The sequence below is a fragment of the Ammospiza caudacuta genome, chromosome 16 (assembly GCF_027887145.1).
Source record: "Ammospiza caudacuta isolate bAmmCau1 chromosome 16, bAmmCau1.pri, whole genome shotgun sequence".
In the NCBI taxonomy this organism is placed as follows: Eukaryota; Metazoa; Chordata; class Aves; order Passeriformes; family Passerellidae; genus Ammospiza; species Ammospiza caudacuta.
Genome location: NC_080608.1, coordinates 7,195,888 through 7,218,693, shown reverse-complemented (window position 1 = coordinate 7,218,693; position 22,806 = coordinate 7,195,888). Strand labels below are relative to the sequence as shown.

Sequence of the window (22,806 nt, the reverse complement as noted above, 5' to 3'; positions counted from 1 at the left end):
AAGTCTGAGCGAAATCTGTGTGTGTAACCCTCCAAAACAGCTTAGTATTAACAAAAACAAATAAAAAAGAAAAACAAACAAACAAATCTAGAAATCTGAACCAGAACCAACTTTTAGTGTCTAATGTCCAGATATCAACGTTTACATACTGGACATATCTGTACAATTCTGAAGAACTGATCAACAGGAAAACTGTTGAGAAAGGTTAAAATCCCCAATAAATTGCCAACTGTTGGGTTCCCCCCCCCCCCTAAAGTTCTAATGATGTGGAAGCTGCATAATAATCTCCCTGTGAACCATAAACATAATAAAAGCTGAGGCCATTTCTAACATAATCTCTATCAGCAAGATGCCAGCGCTTTTCCAGATTTCCTAACGGGTCCCTGCTAATTCCATGCCAAAACTAGCAGTGGATTTCTTCCTTTTAATCTCCCCTAATGCCTTATTCGATTATTGTCACTGCTCTCCGGCCGCGCACCGTCCCTTCAAACCCTAATTCCCCCCGTGGAGCGGTCAGATGAGGCTGAACGGCGGCGGCGAAGCCGAGGGACGAGCACGGCCGCGGGCACAGCCCGGCCCGGGAGCGAGCGGCCGGGGCTGAGGAACCCGGCCGGGCCCTGCCAGAGCCTCACCGGGGCTGAGGAACCGGGCCGAGCCCTGCCAGAGCCTCACCGGGCTGGGCAACCGGGCTGAGCCAGCCGGGCCCTGCCAGAGCCTCACCGGGGCTGAGGAACCGGGCTGTGCCAGAGCCTCACCGGGGCTGAGGAACCGGGCTGTGCCAGAGCCTCACCCGGGCCCGGGGGAAGGATGAGCGCCGACACCGGCTCCAGCTGACGGCTCTGAGGGCACCGAGCGTCCCGGCACACACCTGCGGCATGGCTCTGCTGCTCGCCTGGGCGTGTGTGGCTGTGAGGTGAGTGAGCCCCCGCCACTACGCCGACCCCCGAGGGCTCCCCGCAGCCCGGGGCTCTGCTGTCCCTCCGTGCGCCCCCCGGGGCCGGGGCTGACGGGGACTCGCCTCTGCCCGCAGCGTGGGGACGGCGCTGGGGGACCAGGGCGACGGGGCGGACCTCTACTCGGAAAACATCACCCGCATCCTCGACAAGTTGTTGGACGGCTACGACAACAGGCTCCGACCGGGATTTGGAGGTAGCGGGAAAGCCTGGTCCCCTCGGGGAGCCGGCGGGTGGGGAAGGGCGAGCGGCGCTCCGGGTGCCCGGGCAGGAGCGGCTCGTCCTGCACCCGCGATAGGAGGGAGGCGGCGGAGCCGCAAAAGCGGCGGCGAACAGCAAAGTTGGCCGTGCCCTGCAGCCCCTGCCTTTGCGGGGCGGCTCCGCTGCCCTCGAACAGGGGTCCCGCTGCCCTCGAACAGGGGTCCCGCTCCTCTCCCAGCCCCTCTCCGTGTCCCGCAGGCGCCGTGACAGAAGTCAAGACGGACATCTACGTGACCAGCTTCGGGCCGGTGTCCGACGTGGAGATGGTAAGGGCCCCGCTCGCCGCCCCTGCTCTGTTTTCCCGGGATTCATTACGGTGGCATCTGAGTTGACCGTCATTAAAGCAGATTACGAGGCTTAATCTCTTTGACAATCTCTAGGGCCCAGCAGAGCAGTTTGGCCAGAGCTGCATACAGCTATTTCCCGGCCCGCCAGCCGGGGCTGGGCGCACACAGCCTCAGGTGAGGGCACGGCCGCAGGTAAAAGATGCCTCTGGAACCCTGAGAAGATGGTGAGCGCCGTGTGCCAGCCCAGCTCTGCAGAACGCTGCCTGGTGGGAGGACACCGAGCAGCTGCAGGGGAATGGTGGCACTGCTGACACAGCTGCCCCTGTTCGTGCTGGGTGCCCCCAAACTCAGGCAGCCACAGACTTGGGTGCACTCAGTCTGTGTAGAGAGAGGTTCAGACTTGGGTGGACTCTGTCTATGCAGCAGTAGCCCCCAGGAACACATTAAGTCATGGAAGTGAGGATGGCATTGCTGTTCTCCTTGTAGACATTGACTTGGGCTGCTATTTTTGCACTTGCACACCCCTCTAACAGTTTGCAGGCTGGAACTGTGGGCTCCGAGTAATACCAGAGTTTTTCCACTGCTCTTCATCAGTCAAAGAGAAGGCATAACCTGGCATTCTTACAAAATTTGCCCCTGGCCAGGTTTAGCTCTGTTTCCTAAGCAACTTCCGCAGAGGCCTCTTTTCTGAAGAGTTGTGAAAATATTACTAAGAATTCTTGGGAAAAAGTCCCATTGATTAATATCAACTTGACACCATAATCCTACTGTGGTGTGACTCAGATCAGTCCTCACTTTGTGAATATCCAAAGGACGCTGCAGAAGAGTCACCGAGCGTGTCTTTTTGTTTCTGGCAATTAAACACTGATAGCTTGGTCTTGCACTTTGAAAGGGAGACATTTGTATTTCCTTAGACCTCAGTCACTTTGAATTAAATTAGTATCTATGAGAGTACAATGAGGGTTAGTTTTTTTCCTTAATCATGTCCAATTATCTGTTCAATGATTCATTTGTAACTATTCTTCAAATAATAAGAAAATAGGATATGTTTTCATGGATGACTTTTTTAGTAACTACTTAATGATAATAGGATTGAGTGTTTAGGCACTAAATGAAATGCCATTGACATGTGTGTTAAATTGTCTCATGGAGTTACTGCCCCACAGGCACTTGGGAGTGCTGACCCCCACACATATGTCAGACCCTATTTATTTCCCACAGGAATACACAATGGATGTCTTCTTTCGTCAGACATGGACTGATGAGAGGCTGAAGTTTAGTGGGCCAACTGAAATTTTGAGACTGAACAATTTAATGGTCAGTAAAATTTGGACACCAGACACGTTTTTTAGAAATGGAAAAAAATCAATTGCTCACAATATGACAACTCCTAACAAACTTTTCAGAATTATGCAGAATGGAACTATTCTTTACACTATGAGGTGAGAGCTTGCCCTGCTTTTGTTGACCTGTATTTTTGATGCTATCAGCATTTTCCTACATACCATATTTTTTCATTATCTACAACTGTGTGTTCTAGACTAACCATTAATGCTGACTGTCCTATGAGGTTGGTGAATTTCCCAATGGATGGACATGCTTGTCCACTGAAATTTGGAAGCTGTAAGTTTTTTTGTATTTTTCAGTTTGTTAAAGTAACACATTTGGTCAAGAGGAAGATCCTAAGATATTTCTTAGTGACATGGCTGAAATTTTAAGTTGCATTTTTATACTAGAATTTTACTTTTTTGTCTGAGACTCAGACCAATCATATGGACATGGATTTATCCACTGAAGTGTGACTGCTGAAGCATATTTTATTGTTTATTATACTTACACTTCTGGTAGTCAAAGTTGGTCCTTCAACAAATATTAAAACCTCTGCTACATTTACTATATTACTTATAATTTTGAAAATATGTGGTAATCAATTTTGAAATATTGTGGTAATATAATTTTGAAAATATTTAGTTGAGCTGTTATAATCAATATGTATGTTTTATAACAAATTAAGAGGTGATAGCTTGTTCCTCTCAGGTCCCACCTCAGTCATTCTCTTATTGTTGATTTTTTTTCTCATTTTGTAATTAATGAGGTTAGGAACTTCCTGGAGTAGGATGCATGTTTCTGAGGGCATTTGAGCTACAAAAGGGATTATTCTATTTATTTTTTCAATTGCTTATAAAATACATAATTAGTAATGGTAATTTTCCCTTCTGTTACTCAGATGCTTATCCAAAAAGTGAAATAATTTATACTTGGAAAAAAGGACCATTGCATTCAGTAGAAGTACCTCAGGAGTCTTCCAGTCTTCTCCAGTACGACCTCATAGGACAAACTGTATCTAGTGAAACAATTAAATCTAACACAGGTAAGATGGAGCCATGTGGAAACTACTGGTGTTTTGCAACATCTTGATAATAAATTACAGGGTTTTTTAATAGAGAGTGAATTAATTTATCTTTTGCCATTTAAAAAAATTATTATAAAGACTCTAACCATTGTCTCCTAAAAGACAGCTTTTCAATACAGTCCTCCCATCAAACACAAAATTTTTTCATTACATTCGTAAGAATTCCCACTACCTCTCCACCCCAGTAAAAACAGTGCATAAAGTGAATATTATTCTGCTCTGTTTCCATAAGGTCACTTTACCTTTTTTTAAGCAGCTTATTTTTATTATGCACTAAGAGGTCTGTGATTTCATCTGAACATATTATGTTGGGTTTAAGCCAATAATGTTCACTCACATGTTGCCAGAATAATGCTGACATACTTGTCTCTTAACAGGTGAATATGTAATCATGACAGTTTATTTCCACTTGCAAAGGAAGATGGGCTACTTCATGATTCAGATATACACTCCTTGCATTATGACAGTCATTCTTTCTCAGGTGTCTTTCTGGATTAACAAGGAGTCTGTTCCAGCCAGGACAGTTTTTGGTATGCTGTGTTAAAGTCTTTGAGCTCAGCATCTACCATTCATTCATTCATTCATTCCTTTCATTACTTGTTTGTTTTAGGGGAATATTCACTCCAGCTGCTCTATTTCCATCTGCAAAGGAAAATAGGCTACTATCTCATTCAGACATACATTCCATGCATCATGACTGTCGTCTTGTCTCAAGTTGTGTTTTGGATTAACAAAGAATCTGTTCCAGCAAGAACCGTGGCTGGTATTTGTGTTTTCCTTTTGTCATTCATTTCATTCACTGTATTGAATCTGTTCGATCAATCAGATACTGCAAGCTAGGGGGCATTAGGAAAGGCAGCTAGTAGGTTTCAGTCAGCAAAAGTAAATACTAAAGTGAAATGATAGTCAGTTTGCCTATGAGGGTCAAAATTCTTGACTCAGAATGTTTGGGTAGCCAGACTTGTTTGTGACAATTTTTAATTGTATTCCAGTTGTGTTTTTGTATGCAGAAAGGGACAATTTCAAAGCAAATGCCATTTTTTCAAGAGGATTTTTTTTTCCGATGGATTTATTGTCTCATGAAACCAATATGAGTTAAAGCTTTAAAAGGAAAAAAAAATGGAATGGAATGGAGTTATTATCTGACATAAGGTACCCCATCTAACACTCATCCTGGAGTGCTCTCTTCCCCTTGGTTACAAAGGTATCTAAACAACTAACAAGGGCTTTAGATGGATAAAGAGCAGTGAGATGAATAATGGCCCTAGCACAGGTTGAAGTTAGAGTGAGAAAGAGGCATCCATACTGCATGGCAGGGCCTTTTTCTTTCTTTCTTTCCAGTGGTTTGAATGAATGCTCTCAAAGCTTTGAGTCTCTTGGCTCATATATATCTGAGGTTTGTACTCCAGATATGATATGATATGGTTTATAATCCAGATATGATACTACTTGATTTTCCTTCATGTTACATCTCTGGATTGTAGAGTTATGTCCTCTACATTTTGAGTAAAACATGCTTGCAACATAGTGGGCATGGAAGGTAACTACATGCTTCAAGAGGGTGCAAGTAGGTCTGTAGTCAATTTGGTAATAATTATATAAATACCCCAAACACTGGAATAACAGCTCCTAGGTGTTGTACTGAAGACTAACATGGACTTGAGAAAAAATTTTATGAAGAGAGTAAAATAAGCAACTCTCCACCTCTGTGGAAAATAGCGATGTTAGCATTTTAAAAGGATATTTCAATCCTTATTCCATTTGTATTTCTCCCAGGGCATAGTCTGAATTTGAAGTCCAGACTCGTTCAAAATCCCATGGATTCTGAATACCTTAATCTAAGGAAAAGAGGGCAAATTCTTTATGACAAAAAAAGACTTCTGGTCTTTTTCACTGAAAAAGAAAATTTTAAAATGGTGAAGGTTTAAAATGTATCATCTTGCAACTACTTGAATTATAAATTTTCATTTGTACTTGTAAGTCTGAAAGCTAAGTTTGAGAGAAGAGATATTAATAGTAGAAGAATAATGATGTGCCTAAACCAGTTTTTCAGCACAAAATAATTCAAGGACTTTGTTTACCTCCAAAATGGATGTCAGTTATCAGATTTCAGTGTTTGCATTATGTAACATATTCTTCAAAACTTACCAAGAAGTGTTCAAAATGTAAAGACAAGGGTAAACAATCAGCAGTTGCAGTTTACCAACTGTAATTTGGTATTCAGTTTGATGAAGTAGCTATCCAAAGTGAAAAGCATTTCATCAATATTCACTCCACATGGAGAGAATTCTTATCTATATCTGTAAAAGAATAGGAGACCTATTCCTAAGTTAAATTCCTGCTGCAGTGAGTTTTTATTCAGACACAGAATATATCTATTTTATTACTAACTAGCACATGGACAGATTCTAATCTAATCACACATCATTTCAAAAAGTTCATTCTGGACCTTTGAAATTGAAATGCATCTCAGCATAGTTGTATTCATATAATAAAATGAGTCTGGCAGATTTGGGAGAAGTAGGAATCCTACATATTTCTATACCATCTCTTATTTGTATTTCATTAAAGTGTGATAAGTAATGACATGGGGATGTAGTTAACCTCAGACAGCTGGCAAGCCACATCATGTGAAAGAGTTGCAGAGAAACTGAAAATAATGTCACCCTTTCTGATGCTGCAATATGCTATGACACTGCATCCTTTCCTCTGAGCACAACTCATAGCATACTGCTTCATCAACTCAACATGACCATCACAATATGACATTAAAACATCTTTCACTTTGCCACCTACCCTTTCCCAACTGCAGAAAATAGAAGAGGATATTCTCCACCTCACTGTCTTTAAATACCCACAGTTTTTACATTCTAGCAGGCATAATTATAAGTAAATATGAGTCACAGAGGCTTGTATGTAAATGATTGAGTTTGTTCTTGCATTTTCTGCTTGTATCAGGCAGCAGTAGGAAGTAAGTATATTTCCTACATTATTAATGCTGTACACTCCAACACAGAAAGAATAAATTCATGAATTCATGTGAAGAACACCATGGGGCCCATGAGCTACATGACCAGATTTGCTCTGTGAAAATAGATAAGCAGCTCTAGAGAAGTAGCTTTTCTGTCTTTCCCTATCTGTAGCTATGGGAGCTTTCAAATCAAGATACTCTTACTGAATCCTAAAAAATGTATCCAGTGATTAAAGACAACAGCTCAGGGGACCAAAGCATTATTACTTGAAATGTTTAGATCAGGCTCTGACTGTTTTTAATGTAGAATTTGCCTGATTTAGTGAGGGTTCTGTAAGCCATGTCTTGTACTACAACTGGAGAAAGAGAGGATCACTGTTGGGGAATGACAATATATAAAGCCAGGTTTCTGCCAAACATTCTACTTACTAACCCACCAAGGAAAATCTCCTTCAGATTTTGAGCCTGGATTTTGTTATAGCCATGTTTATCCAATTCTAAGAAGCTGTCCCATGTAGAATGTTGTTATCTTTCAGTCTCCTCAATGCATTAAGGAAATTTTTCCAGACCTTTTAGATGCTGAATCCAGTACACATGAGTTATTTAAGGATACAAAATACTTAGGAGTCTTGCTGGGAAGTAGGATGACAGCTAAAATCAAAAAGGGTGCTGTGCTTTGGTTTTTTTCATGTATATGAATTTAAGAGTATCAGGGCTGGAGCCAAGTTCTGATGTCCCCCATTCTTTCTCCTGTTTCCAAGGAATCACCACCGTGCTCACCATGACCACCCTGAGCATCAGCGCTCGCCACTCCCTGCCCAAGGTGTCCTACGCCACCGCCATGGACTGGTTCATCGCCGTGTGCTTTGCCTTTGTCTTCTCTGCACTCATTGAGTTTGCAGCTGTCAACTACTTCACCAATCTCCAGGCTCAGAGAGCAATGAGGAAGGCAGCCAGGGCAGCAGCACTGGCAGCAGCACTATCAGCAGCAACTGTACCGGCAGAGGACGAGATTGTCTCGGTAATTGCTTGCTTTTCTGATAATAAGCATCATATAGGAACAGGCAGCTGAAGTAGAGAATGCAGAACAATATTAAAGTGATCTTAACCTGAAGCAGATTATGTAACCAGATTGTGTCTATTTATCAAAGACATTGTTTTGATTCCAGAAAATGAAAATACTTCATTTATTTGTAGTGTTTATTTAAATTTGCAATATGATTTTCTAGGGAGATGTTTATTTGGCAAGATATTTAAGGAAAACCATTAGACTGTTATCCATGATACTTCTCCTGAGCAATGCTGTAGGCAGTGTGGTCAGGCAGCTGTAGTTCCCAGCAAGTCTGCAGAATTTGTGGGACAGTGTTCAATGGAATGAACATGTGCATTGGCCAGATGATCGTGGGACCACTGTAGTGCAAGGGTACAGACCATAGGTGAGCCATTTGGGAGATGGGTAATTAGCCTATACATAAACTTGGCATCTCTTACCTTACTGAAATCTGTGTTGGTGGAAGCTTTGGGGGGAAAAAACATAAATGAAGGATAGATTTTGGAACACGTAAAAGAGAGGAAGTCTTTCTAGTATCAAAATCTGTGCCAGAATTGCTTGCAAATTTCACTCTGTAAATCTCATGCTAAATTGTGAATGCTGTCTCACAGCATATGTTCATCTATTTATCATTGTGGCCTTCCTGTTTCAAAACCAGTTTTACTACCACCATGATTTCCATTTTTAGAGAAATAACAATCTGAATGACATTTTGCAATACCTCTGAATCCATAATTGAACAAGGGAGTCAGTCTAAGAGGTGCCCATACCAAGGCAATACCTTACCCACCACAGAGTAATTTTTCCACATTTGCTGATAAATAGCAGTTAAAGTTACAACATTTGAGTACTTTCCAACTACTAAAATCATAGTTGATAAGTTTTGCTGACTCTTTTTTGGAGGACAAGCAATCAGAAAAGAAAAATGAAAAAGTTTACCTCGTTTTATATATCATGAAGAAAATATTGATAACTACTATATCTTGAAGAGGAACAACAGCTTGGACCTGTCCTTCACAAACTTCCTTATTCAACAAAAAATACTACTTTTGTTTTCCCTGGAAAGTCCCTGCTGAGCAGTATGAAAACAGTTAGGCTGACTGCACGTGCTGCTGGTGCATTCACTGCCACTGTGGCCACCCCCTCACGTTCCCAGTCTCAGGAAAACAACTGATCCAAAAATAATCTCCTGCTTCTGCCCAGATAAGCTAAGAACTTGTTCCTGATGATAGGGCTCCTCCAGATTTACGTGATCTATGAATCACAGCAGACCAAGGTAGGCACCAGACATAAAATTTCTGTTGAACAAATGAATAAAAGATAGAGAAGTTAAAAGGCTCAAATTTCTTATCAAGTTCTTCAGCCTTAAAAAGCAAAGAGCAAACTGAAGACCTTCTTTCCTGTTTTGTAAATATTAACTTACTAGGTTTTCCAAGTAAAAACCAACAAAAGAAAAAAGAAAGAATCTAGGAATAAAATACACATCTAGAAATCTCACTGCAACAATCTGCTCATGAAAACTATTTACATCTAGCTGACAGCATACAGATTTAGAAGAGTAGTAAATCCAAGAACATTTAGACCCCAAAGTAAACTCAGTTTCTGAAACAGCTCACAATGTCCACAAAATTCTACAGACCTGATCTTGCTCAAAGCAAGACAGCCTTTTCAAACCCTGCGCATCCACCACGTTTTTCTCCCAGGATCAGTTCTCTATGAGAACTGCAGTAAGAGAAAGAGCAAACCTCAGTGAGATCATAAAAACAAAGGGTACTCACAACTGAAGGCAAGATGATGTAGTCAAAAAGATTTCTAGAAGAATTAGCTATTGGATTTAAAAGGTTCCCTTCCAGAAGGGCATTCTGGGAAAAAGGAGTGATTATGGGATAACAGATTTTAAGAAGCTTTTCTTTTTTCATTCCTTTTTTTTTCCCTTTGGTAGAGATAAGGGAGAAGGAACTTTTCTATGTTGACACATCCATAGATATACTGCAGTCAGTGATATAATCTCATATGAAACAGACCTGAAGTGTCTAATTTGAATGCTGACAGTGTATTTAATACAGGCTGATTGCACGTGTATGACCATTTCCTCTGGATTGTCATTCTTACTGAGCCTTGTGCTTTTATAACTGCATTACTGATCCTAGGGCAGATATTTTTAAGGCACACAGCATAATACTCAGTTTTCTGCTAGAGTGAGGCCCAAAGTCAAGATAAACATATCTACAGAACATATATATTTAATTTCAGATTAAATGCTTTTTGAAAAAAAAAAATTAAAATATTAAGCAGCCTTTTTTCCCCTTCAGTCTAGTTAATATTTTTTAAAATTTGATTCAAATAAACTAAAGTCTCTCATGCAGGTTTTTATCATCTAGCCAAAAAACCTGTACACTCAGAAAAGAAATATGTCAGAAGACCAAAATTCTGCTCTAGTGTAGAATGAAAGCAGGAGAAAATGCTGCAGCCACTGAACTGTGGTGGGGTCAGTATGAGAGCTGAGAGCCCAGCAGGCCTGGGCTGGCTCCAGGAAAGCTTCTCTATTTACCTCAGTTAACTGAGAGCAGGATTTGGCTTGCTCTCTCCATCAGCTGCAGGCAGTCCCTGTGTGAAATACAAAACTCTGGGTGTTCCTCTGCAGAGCACGAGGGCAGCAAGCTGAGCCTTCATCTGGACCCTGACACAAACCTGTTCTTACTCCTGCGGTGGCCAAGCTGGCTTAACATGTCAAACCCAAACATCCTATACATGCACATATAAAACCATGATGGCATTTAGCTTTTAAATCCATTTCAAATGCATATTTTCTATATCATTGCATTCCTCTTGATGGCTTCCTTTTCCCAGGGAGATCCCAGTTCTGGAAGTTTCAGGGGAAGGGAATTGGTGGTACTGTGTGGAGCACGCTATTTGCAGAAATGCTTTGTGGGATGGTCAGGGAGTAACCCCATGGATCAAAAGACATCCTTTCCCTGTGAGAGGCTACATGTAAAAGACAAAAGATTACCACCCTGTAACAGCTTGCTCACAGCTATGTTCTCCAAGTCCTTATGTTTTAACAGAAATCAGCACAGAGCAGTGCAATACCTGTGGGAGAGCTTCCTTCTCCCTCCAGCTTTGTGTTTCAAAACAACACAGCTTGGGCAGGAAAGGATTCTTATTCCCTTTAACCTGGCCAGCTGCAGAACAGCTGTCACTGGTATAGAGGATTTAGTTTCCTACAATTATGTCAGAATATATTGAGTTTGTTTAATGAGCATCCCGGTGTAGCAGAATACTTCTATCTGGATCACCAACCGCCCTTTAGGATCACCCTAAAACAGCTATATGCTTTAAGGTCTTCACTGACAACATTGAGACATAATCCCAGCAACTTTTTTTCAGGTGGCTAGTGAGAATAAAATAAAGTAAATTTAATTATAGGGAAAAAGCATATGGGCAGACACTGATAGATTTAAGAGCCAAATGTGGCTTTGAACATTTAAATCTGTTTAATGTAAAAACATATTTTGACAGCAGAGAGGCTCTGTGCCAATTATATGTTTTATCTGGCATGCTACAAATTTAATGTTATGAAGAAACTCTACCATAGCTCATTCCCTTTGAAAAGAGAATGACCAGGGTTCCAGCCTCTGCTCTCCTTACTGCAGATCTGCTTTATATGACAGCAATTTTAATACAATGGGCATTGGGTATTTTTCAGTTATGCTTCCTGCCTATATAGGTCTTTAGATTTTTCCATGCAAAATAAAATGGCTTTGAAGTAATAGGTAACAGCCTCTCCCCTTATTCACCTTCACTTGATGTTTTTGCTGTATTCTGAGAAAAGTGAATTTCCTTTCCTGGAGGTTAAGAAAGATTTTGAACATGGTTTTCCCCTGCTCCAAGTGAGCAATTTAACCTAAGTGATTTAACCCTTTTAATAGGGTAAAAAATGATAAAAACAAGTCTGCATGTTTTTCCTGAGTGTTTCTAGCAAAAGTAATTTAAATTTCCTTAAGAGATGCCTGAAGCTAGGGCTATTAACGACTTCTAAACTATACTCAGTTTTTGATTATGCAGGACACTGCTAATAGCCATTTACACATTATTTGCAATATACTTCTTTTAAAATCAGATTCCACAGACGAGACATTCAAAGTGTCCAAATTAGGGTTTATAATGAATCTGAGCCATGAGATGGATACTGAAACTGCCCAGCACTGTATTGAAGGAGGTTCCTTAGTACATGGCCAAAAGGTGATGTTGTACAGTGCAGTGAACTTTCCTGCTGGAGGTTGCTGCACGTGGATTGTTCAAAAGCTGAGGAGAGGCTTTGCAGATCACACTGGTGGATGTAGGGGCTAAACCATGGTTAACTCCCCCTTTGGGAGATAAGTCACTAGCATGCTGTCATGTTTGTAATGGTTGAAATTTCTCAAACTGTATCTACTAATGAGCAGAGGCAAAAATGTTATGTATTTAATTAGGCATTCTGCCTTTTAGGCACTGAGCTCTACGTCGAGGTTGGTTTGTGTGTGTGTGGGTTTCGATATAAGGAAAGTTCAGTGTCTTTAATCAAATAAATTATGAAGAAAAAATAACACATTATTTTTATCTAAACTTTTAGGGTTTTTTTCTCATGAACCTCTTTTTACTGCATTGCTAGCAGGATGTGAGTAAAAGAGAGATAAGGAGGGACATACAGATATTCATTTTTTTCAAGTTAGCCAGTATCTGGGTTGCATATATAAGAGACTGATGTTACTGTTAGATCATAAACCAAACTGATAGTGAGAATATGTATTTCCAGTACAAAGCAACAGAGGAGAGAATTCTACAAATATGAATTACAGAAATCTCTTGAGGGAAAGAAACATAAGAACAAAGTGCATTCATAAATCACAGTTAGCATGCACCAAAGGAATCAGAAAGAGCAGACAAAGAATTTTATTTACTCCAAGGTTATGTGTGATGTATTTTTTTAGATCTGGAAGGCAAGAAATTTGGTGAAAACCTCCTGAGATATTCTGAGTATAATCAGCTTCTAGTGATATTGAGGAGGGTTGTGAGAGCAGAGCTTTACAGAGAGGATGAGGGTGCTTTGTGAGCTTTCCAGAGGATGAGGTAGCTTGGCTGCAAAGCTCAGTGAGAAGGCAGACTGTACCTTACAGGCCATCTACACAGCAGTGCAGTGTGGTGGTGTCTCACATTAAACAATGGCCTGGCAATCTGCTCTGTGTCACTGCTGCTCAGACAGAGCTGCAAGTTTAATTGCCTGATGGGACTAACATTCCACATGAGTGCAAGAGTACCTCTGAATCAAGGTTCAGTAACTCCAGAAAATCCATTATTTCCTTACGACACAGTGTGCTGTGCCTCAGGCTTCTTGTTCTTGCTGCTTGTAAAACAGTCCTTACTTGAGTGATTGGCTCTGGGAGCTATGCAAAATAGGCTATTCATTTCCATTTTCTCTGTTTTGTTAACATTTCATGATGTTATTGTATGTAATCTTTGTCAAAAGGAGAAGTTAAATCTAGATACAGTAGACAAATTACTGTAGCTGCTGTTCAGAATGACTGTAATAAGGAATTATATTCTTATCCTCAGGCCTCCTGTTCTTGGTTTAGCAGTGAATTCCAATGAAAAATATGAGTTGTGGTTCTGGGGCAGCAGTCTGGTCTACAAAAAACTCCCATACTGAGAGACATCCTCATTACCCATCTGAGATAAATTTGGACTTAGAATTCCATATCCTGAGTAGGGATTTAGAAGAAAATAGGTTTGACCCTGTGCTTGGTGTTGTGGGGACACAGGACTGTTAAAGACAGTGAGAAGAACAGCTCAGGGTTTTTTCTTCAGATGAAATCACATTGAGATAATCCTCCTACTTTAGCTGTCCCCCTTCTATAAGAATGAGATTTAATAAATATAAATAAAATAATAACCAGGATTACACTTTTCCAAGTGCTTATTCAAATGATCACAAAGATTTTCCTACCTCCATATTCTAAATATGTTCAGTACTAAACATCATCCAGTGACCATACACTACATCTGTTCTACTTACTATTAACTCCATCACCTCAGCACTGTAATTCCTGATTTATGCTTGAATAACCCAGAGTAGAATTTGACCTGCCTCATACCAGAATATTGTTGATAAAAAGGACCAAGATTCACCTTAACACTTGTATTTTTAGGCACCACACAGTGTCCACAAAAGGTCGTTATTCCACAGAAATTGAAAAACAAGACTGAAAAAACAAGATGCCTCACAGTTTGTACAGTTCTGTTCAAAGGAGGGCATGCAGGCAAATGGAACAGAAGTGGAGTGAAAGCAGGAAGGCAGGCTCAGCCAGCCAGTCTGTTCATAGAGGGGGATTATTATTATTATGATTATTGCAAGTGGACATGGATAACCCTCTTTCTGTTTCTGTGACACATCTGTAGCTCATCCCCCATTTAAATCTGTCTGCTGCTTGCTGTGTTACTGCAAAATGCAAAACGAACCATCTGTGTTCCAGATAGACACAGAGCAGGAATGCTATTTAATACCCATTCACAACATGATATCAGCCATATAATGTATAGAGGGCAAACTGGAAGTGGTGATTGGTTGTAGGGGAAGAAAAAGGCAATAGGTAAGGGAAATACATAGATAAAAAGTACCTTTTTCCTTTTGAAGTAAGGAAAACTTACTTCAACTCTTCACCTTCTGTTTAGACTAAAATCAGCTGTGAGAAATCCATCTCTCCCTAATTTTAGTTGGACACCAGTCCATTCATTCATGAACAAAACTTGGCATCCTGTTGTGGAAATGTCAATTGTTCTGATTCTCTGACAGTTACGATGACTTCTGGAAGGATAGTTCCTGTTACAACTATTCTGTCACCCAGGAGACACCAGCTGTGCTAGGTTAGTCTGTTATCTAGAAATTGTGGCCCAAGTACAAGAGTGCAAAATGCATTTCAGAAAATGCTTCCTTTCCTTTTAGTGACTCAGTCATTTATCTGATTGACTAAAATCTGTTCCTATGCTTAGAAATCTGCAAGATAAATCCCAAAAATGCTGACAGCAGGCTACATTTATGTGAATGGTTGTCATTAAATCACTCCCAATGAATGGCTTTGGAAATTGCCTATCTAATAGTGTTTTTCTACCTTAAAATCATTCCAATGTTAGTCTTCCATTTCACTATAGATGTACGTGCTGTTATTTTGGGAGTTATTTACATTGTCCAAGACTTCCCTCATCTGCTTCAGTCATTTCGTCATCTCATTCTGCTGACCAGAAAATCTTTGTATTCAAATCCAAGAACATCTGTGTACATTGTGTGATTTTTCTGCACCAGATTTTTCCTCAATAATCAGGGAAATGAGTTTTATGGACAAAATTTTAGGCTTAAGCTCCATATAACAGAACACTACAGTACTTCATCTCAAAACAAACAACAAACAAACAAAGTCACTCACGTCATCCTTCTGTATTTTCTCAGCCATCAGATAAATCTTAGAGCTGCTGCCATGCATCCACAAATGGCCATGCTGGGATATGGCAGGAGCAGCAAGGTTTTTGAATATTTCCTCCTATTTGACACTACTGTGAAAGTGAGCAATTGATATCCATTAGAGCAGGCTCAGAGCCTGGGGTAGCTCCTGTTCCTAATCATTTCTGGAAGGAAGAACTCTATCACTTCTAATCTTGGGAAAGTAAAATAATGGCAACGTGGTCCCAAATAAAACAGATGTACAAAATTAATATACACACTAGCCTAGTAAGCTCTACATGTCCCTGAGTTCTGGCTGAATTTTCAGAAGAGTTTTAATACAGCTTTCTGAAGAGTAATTGGACCTGGCTGCAAATGCTGCACAAAATATGGGAGTAATTTGGTTTCATTTCACCATAAATGAAAATAAAAATAGTCCCATTGCAGCTGAGTATATTTGTCTTCAGTTGTATGCATGGAAGTGCTGTGGGAATTATGAGATATATTTAAAAATGAAATTTTATCCTGGAAAAAACAAGAGGACAATTCAGCATTCATGTTTTCAGCAGCTGTAAAGGTAGTCCACTGCCTTTTGTGCAGCAGTTTTCTAGTTCTTGCATTACTCCATTCAGTGTTTACCAAACTCATCAGTGGGTTCAGCCAGGAAGATTGCACCTGAGCCAGCCCATATTGCTGCTTGGTTTAATCTTGATCCATATCTGCACACACTTCAGTCATACCAACCTACTACAATTTGGATACACCATTACTTTCTTTCCCTTTTAGCTCCATCTTCTCTTTTTCTCTCTTGGAGCTTCCACTTATCACAATGTTAACAATGTGAAAAGCACATATTCTTTCATGGCTTTACAAGAAAGCTTTAGGCCATAAAAATATATGTCCTTCTGCATAGATGCATTATTTTTGTGATTTTCAGATATTGCACTATAGCAGAGAAGCAACAATAAAACCAGAAATTTAAGTTAAAAGGTGGAAAAAAGTCTAAAGGTCACAAAACCTAAGACTCTGTATCCAAATAACACCTTTTTTTTTTTTTCCCTCTTTTTTCTTTCCCAGCATTCTGACTCCAACTCCAACCTGAAGAAGAGAGTGAACTCCATAGCATCTCAGGCAGAGCAGTCTCCTGAGCCCAGCATAATATCAAACACTGCATCCCAGTGTCAACCTCTGCCGGTTCCTCCACCAGCCCCACCACAACCACCAGCCATTGGAGGTGCAAGTAAAATAGACCAGTATTCCAGGATCCTCTTTCCAGTGGCATTTGCAGGATTCAACCTGGTGTACTGGGTTGTTTATCTTTCAAAAGACACTATGGAGGTGAGTAGTAAATTTCCTGAATACTTGTCTATAATATGTAATATGTTTACTTGCCCAGCATTACTTCAGTTGTTCATTTACTGTTGCAACTCAGTTCATCAGTCCTTTCTGAGTAACACTAGAATGTTTTATCAAAAAAAATCAGCTGTAGCACTCAGTAAAATGCAGAAAAGCTGTTTGAGGAGGGGAAATGTAAACACTTCTCTCTAACTCATGCTGCGCTGAGCAGAAAATGCTCTGTAAGACAGCACAGGATGACATTCTCAGCAAACAAACTGATATTAAATCTTCTATTTCTTTAGCTGTTGTAAGGAATGCTAGAAATATCTGTTGAAGCCATGAAGTGAAAGAGATAAGAACTTTATCATAAGATTTTCTCAGGGAGCTAGTACCATAAGTTTCCCCAAAAAGTTTTTATAAATGATTAATAACTGCAGTATGAAGTTTGTGAATCAAGAGTCCTTAGTTTTGTTCATTTAAATACATTTTTCCTGTTTTTTTTTCATATATATCATACTGTCTTATGCAAATAAAACTGAAAAATCTTTTCTTAAGCTTCTTTGAATCAGGCAGACAGTGATTACACCTTTAGATATCTATGAGGTCCAGAAGAGACATGTGCCCTGCAAATTGAGCATGTCTAGAATAATCAGTCAGTAATCAGTCATTAAACTTTAATTCTTTAATGCTTTAAATCTCTATTTTTCTCCTGTTTTTACATAATTAAAGTTAATAGTGTCCTATTTCCTTGGTAAAAAATATATTCATTTCCCTCGTTGCTATAGAGTTTTGGATCTCACTGTACATTGCAGTTTGTTTGATTGGTACATTTAGTTTATTTAGGACAGCTAGGAGATAATGATGGTATTTAGATAGCACCAAATGCACAAAGTCCCTACATCAATAAAAACAGAAATATGGTATGAGTGGGGATCAGGCTGTACCTTTATTTCCTAGATCAAAGGTAAAGCAGGCTAAGGGAAATCTTGTGGGCAGCCAAGAGATGTTGCAGTTCAAAGAAACAAGTCGGTGCTGATCAGCTGATGGTGGCACCTCACCTCTGCTGAAGGGCTGCTGCTCTAGCAGACTCTGATTTTTGCTATCAATATGATCTGGAAATGCTGTCTCTCAGAGATGGGGTGTGCTGCCAAGCAGCTTCTGTGGAATTGTGAGGGCAGGAAGGTAGGAGACACTGTCTCACAAATGTTCCTGCAGATGTCTCTCAAGAGGTCACAGCTGCCAGCTCCTGGCCACTCCAACCCTGCCCAGTGCTAAATTTAGCATTTGTGCCAGAGTCACTGATCCTGCTGCTAAAATATTGACTATGTGTGCAAATGACTTATCTCAGAGGAGGGATTGGAAAAGCTCATGTCTGATCATGACAACTTGTGTTTAGAGGCCAGCTCCTCAGCTTGCCAAGACTCCAGTGATTAAACCATTCACATTCTGGATCTGGAAATATTTGGAACATACTTGCCATTTCCCCTGGTGGTGATGAAATATTTACACTGAACCTCGTATATTAATGATAACATTAGAACCAGGCTTTTAAAATACTTCCAAAATCTAGGACTAAGTGCTGACTATAAATATTTTTAAATGCTACTGTGAAAGCACACAAACATGGTCAGAAGCTGAGAAATGATGTTCTATAGTAGCATTACAGAACAACAGAAATCCAGCAGCAAGGCTTAGAAAAGAGAACAGTATTGACAGCTGGGGTGTTTTGAATTATGAAGAGTTTAAACAATTGTGTAAATTTTGACCAAGCTCTTCTTCCTAAATTAAATTTCTGCATCTGTGTACTCAGTTAGAACTAATAATAATTGTGATATACACAATCTAGGTTTCTAATCCAAACGTGCCACCAGTTGTTACTTACAACAACCAAGATTCTTTTTGCTTTAAAATTATATTAAAATATATAAGCTTTTAATTCCAAAGAGAGGAGATACAAAAGTTGGGTGAATAAAGCATGGAATGCTTCAAGGGCAGTTAATCTTTTGCTCCCTCAGGCTCAACAGATTTAATGTTGTTACAATATTATTCAGCTTATTCAATTTAAAAAGTGCATTTTGTGCAGTATTTCAGGTATATTAGCTTTTTTAAGTTACTTTTTTGAGTTCATGGGACTTTTGTTAAAAAACAAAAAGAGGAAAAAATCTAATTAATTTATTGAAATAGACAAATTTCCAGTACACCAGTTCTTGTACTGCAACTCTCTGGGATTTTTGTAAGTGCAGTTTGGAGCACAGAAGATCATTCAGCAATTCATGAGCTCAAACCAAACAGGTACCTCCTGTCTTTGGAGGTACACAGAGAATGGATCAGGCATTTCATGGCCCTGTTTGTAAAAGCAGGTTATAAGCACTGGAATCAAAGGTCATTTTCACCTCCTATCATTATTTTCTGGCCAGGCTCTTCCTTTGGCTTTGAAGGAGGAGCAAGAAGAGTTTTTTGCTTCATGTTCTGGATTCAGAGCCTCAGCTGGAAGGAGCAGCCTTGTTAGTGTAGTGACACAGGGCTGCATGAAATGAGGAGCTCTTTTCTGAGCTGTTTGGTACGAGTTCAATACACTACTAAGCAATTTTCTTTGGCTTAGATAATGTGTTTCAGAAAAGAAAAAGCCATTTTTATGTACAGTATCTTATAAGATTTATGAGAACTTTGGGGACTGACTACTTTCAAAAGTGCTCCTTGGATAACTTTTTCTCCCCCTGCCATTAATAATTTTCTCTTCAGGTTAATCATCTTTTTTCTTACTATACATGTAAACTAAGAGTATGTAAATTACACGGACATTTTTTGATTTGGAAGTGTGTATAAAGAAGAAGGTGTTTTTAATAAAATGTACACCTGTAAACATTTGAATGTTGTCATCATAGACTGGTTTGGATGGGAGGGCAGCTTGCAGATCATACAATTCCACACCCCTGCCATGGCAGGGACACTTTCCACTAGACCAGACTGCTCCAAGTCCAATACAATCTGATCCTGAAAACTTCCCGAGATAAACCATCCACAACTTCTCTGAGTAATCTGTGCCAGGCCCTCACCACCTTCACAGGGAGGGCAGCCAGGACTGGACAGACGCAAAAATATCTTAAACTGAACTCTGTATTTTATACTTCCATACCTACTGCACCAAGTCAAGCTTTGCAAACCAGGAAGCTTAGTAGCAAACTTTCATTACAAGATTAATGTTTTTCTATATTTTAAATCAAAAACAGCACCATTCTCTGAAGAAAAAAAATGAGAAAAAAAATCCAGGTTAAAATTAAGAATTCACCTGAATGCTTTTTTTTTTTTTTTTTTTTTACATGGATGAGGATAACATTCATCTTCTGGTCTTAGTATTTCAATAAAGGGTTTAATTATCTATTGGAACAAGTGGGAAAACATTCAATAGCAGTCATCCACTGTGCAACTTTTGATACATAAGATATTTCAGTGTAAATGGGTTTGCACTGGGGAGTAGCAAGAGCATTGCAGAGCATCAATTGTACTGGTCAAAACAAAGGAATTAATTAAACTAGCGAAGTTTTTTCTCTGCATTTGGTTAGATTGTATATTGGTAGAACTTAATATAAGAAAAGGACTACAGAATGTACAAAATAACTGATGCTAGTTTTCAGACCACAGAAAATGCTGTAAGATACTTGTAAGATAAGTCCCTTTTCTCTCAAAAGGTTTTATAAGTTAATGCTACAGATACTAATTATAGTGATATCACTGTGCTATTTATAGTACAGAAAAAATAAAGCATCAGAGTTACTCTGAGAGGACTTAGTCCCTCTCTATGTAAGGTGAATTAAATTAGGTGGAAAGTTTGAGGATGTAGCATCCCCATGATTTATACATGGGGGATGGAACATTTCTCTGGCATATTTCTATGGTTCATGTTCTTCTGTAGGGTACAGCAATATCTGCCATCCACAAGAAGCTCTAAACATTAATGAAAAAGACACATTTGTCTAAATTTGACAAATAGAAAAGTTCTTGAAAGAAGAGCAAACCTTTCTGACAAATGAAAAAGATACTCTAGATTTTTACTTTGTCATACAGCATATTTAGGCTTTGTTTTCTGTTTTAAATCTTCCTAAGTCCTTGAGCCGAATACTAATTTATGACAGTGACCTTGGCAGGTGAATTGCACACTTAGTTTATTTTAAAATTTGCTTGATTTAGAGTGCAAAGAGCCCCCTTTTAAAGAGCAGCAAGTACTACCTTTGCCACATAACCCACAATGCATATGCCACTGCCACATCATCTTATGCACCTTATTTCTAAATTTATCTATCTTAATTTTTATATGTAACATTATATTACAACTTTTCATGTAATAAAACATGGAATAATAGAGTGAATCAAGCTAGATAAGGAGATGATGTTAAAATTTTGATGATAAATCCAGAAAAAGAAGCAGAGGCAGCTTTTAGGAACGCAGGAAGATACAAAGTCATTGAATGGACCAAAGTTGCTGAGTCCTGGATATTATTTGGATGCAGAGAACATAGCAGGATGGCAGGAGAAGAGTTACATAATAAGTCAAAGATGCTAATGATGTCAGGTGGGAAGAAAAAAATAAAGAAACAAGAGCAGGAAAAATATTTAGCTTCAGTACATTGGTATTATAAAGCTTGTAGTGCATATCATTACATCATTTTTCAGTTTAAACACTGGAAAAATAAAGGTTAAGAGGAACAGTCAGTGCCATACATGCATAACAACTGAGCTTTGATGATCCAGGTAATGAGCATCAAATTCTAAGAGGATTCTCCTTGTAGTGCAGTTCTATTTTGAGTCTGCTGAGAGAGTTAGAAATAACATGGGTTTGTGGGTTAACTCAATTGTTACAAAAAGTGGTTAACAAGCCACAGCTTAAATCCCTCTAAACTTTTTTTCCAGTTTTTTGAACCTTCAGCAATGCATTTTCGAAATGACCCTCAGTCCAACTGAAGAACAGCTCAGGATTTCAAGGAAATCACTCAAGGTCACAGAGCATTGAAGAGACTTCAAAGGATTTGTCTGTCCACAGGTGATCTCAGTTTTCAAACAGGGAGTATTTTTATTGGACATTACCTGGATGCGAACTCTGGAAAAATCAGGAGCTGCAAACTTCTTAGGGATCTAATTAATATTTTCTTAAGATTTCTTAAAATGATTGTACTACAGAAGTTCTTCTTAAATTATTTGTCAAAGGAAAGAATGTTCATTTCTTCTAAAACATTTGTAAACAATTGAACGTTTACATTTATATGAAACATCAATAAAAGGATTTGAGTTTTTTTAATAGAATAAGGATTGCTAAACTCAGCTGATTCTGAAATGGTAGAACTTGGCATAGTTTCAGTGAAAATCTAGGAGTTGTACTGATTTCAGCACTTGAAATTGACCCAAAACAATGTTGGATAGAAACTCTATGAAAAGGCTGTAGTTCTATCCTGTTTTAACCCTTTCATATAAAAGATAAGGGATTAGTTCTTAATTATTTTAAAATTAATTTTTATCTTTAGGGTGACACTTATAAAGTGAGATACAAGACAAAAAAAGAAATATAAGCTATTTTTTGTGTGCTTTAGCTGTTTGGTTACCACAATGTAACTTTGTTGAAAGTCACCATTAAAGTACAACCAGACTAATAACAAGCAATTTCTTGGCAGAAATGGAGGACTGGAATTTCAGGGAGTTTTCAAGGTCTAAAGATGAATGGACAGAAAGATGCAGCTGCCCATCAGGCTGAATGCAAGCCTCCAGCTCCAGGGAACTTCCTGGAAGCAGGCCTTGATTACCAGTTAAGGAACAGCTTTTTATCAGCTGATTCTACTGAATTGCCTGTAGAAAACTCCCTAGAAATGTTTCCTAGAGCCAAAGATCTTCCAGCACATTCAGAGTGTAAAGGAAATAATATTTTGCCACTCTCAACACAAACAGTCACAGAATTCCTTCATTCACCCTTCATCTCCACGATCCTTCTCAGGAATGTAGTTAGGAAACACATGCCAAAATCAAACCAAACCCAAGTCCAAATTATTGCAGGTGTAATGGACATTGAGAGGAC

General features: G+C 39.3%; 1 protein-coding gene across 1 annotated transcript; it reads left to right on the top strand.

Moving 5' to 3' along the window:
- Nucleotides 1-875: 875 nt before the first annotated feature.
- On the top strand, nt 876-21,704 carry GABRA6 (gamma-aminobutyric acid type A receptor subunit alpha6). Its single transcript, XM_058815619.1, has 11 exons — nt 876-913; nt 1,031-1,149; nt 1,413-1,480; nt 2,723-2,943; nt 3,042-3,124; nt 3,729-3,872; nt 4,292-4,444; nt 4,525-4,677; nt 7,647-7,906; nt 16,485-16,745; nt 21,654-21,704. Exons 1-11 carry the CDS (start codon nt 876-878, stop codon nt 21,702-21,704), a joined length of 1,551 nt encoding a protein of 516 aa, XP_058671602.1.
- Nucleotides 21,705-22,806: the final 1,102 nt, after the last annotated feature.

Bases quoted from the DNA above. Each gene is read 5' to 3' on its own strand.
- GABRA6 (XM_058815619.1), top strand. From the start codon at position 876: ATGGCTCTGCTGCTCGCCTGGGCGTGTGTGGCTGTGAG. The intron at 2,944-3,041 runs GTGAGAGCTTGC...TGTGTGTTCTAG, and splicing joins ACTATTCTTTACACTATGAG to ACTAACCATTAATGCTGACT. The intron at 3,125-3,728 runs GTAAGTTTTTTT...TCTGTTACTCAG, and splicing joins TCCACTGAAATTTGGAAGCT to ATGCTTATCCAAAAAGTGAA.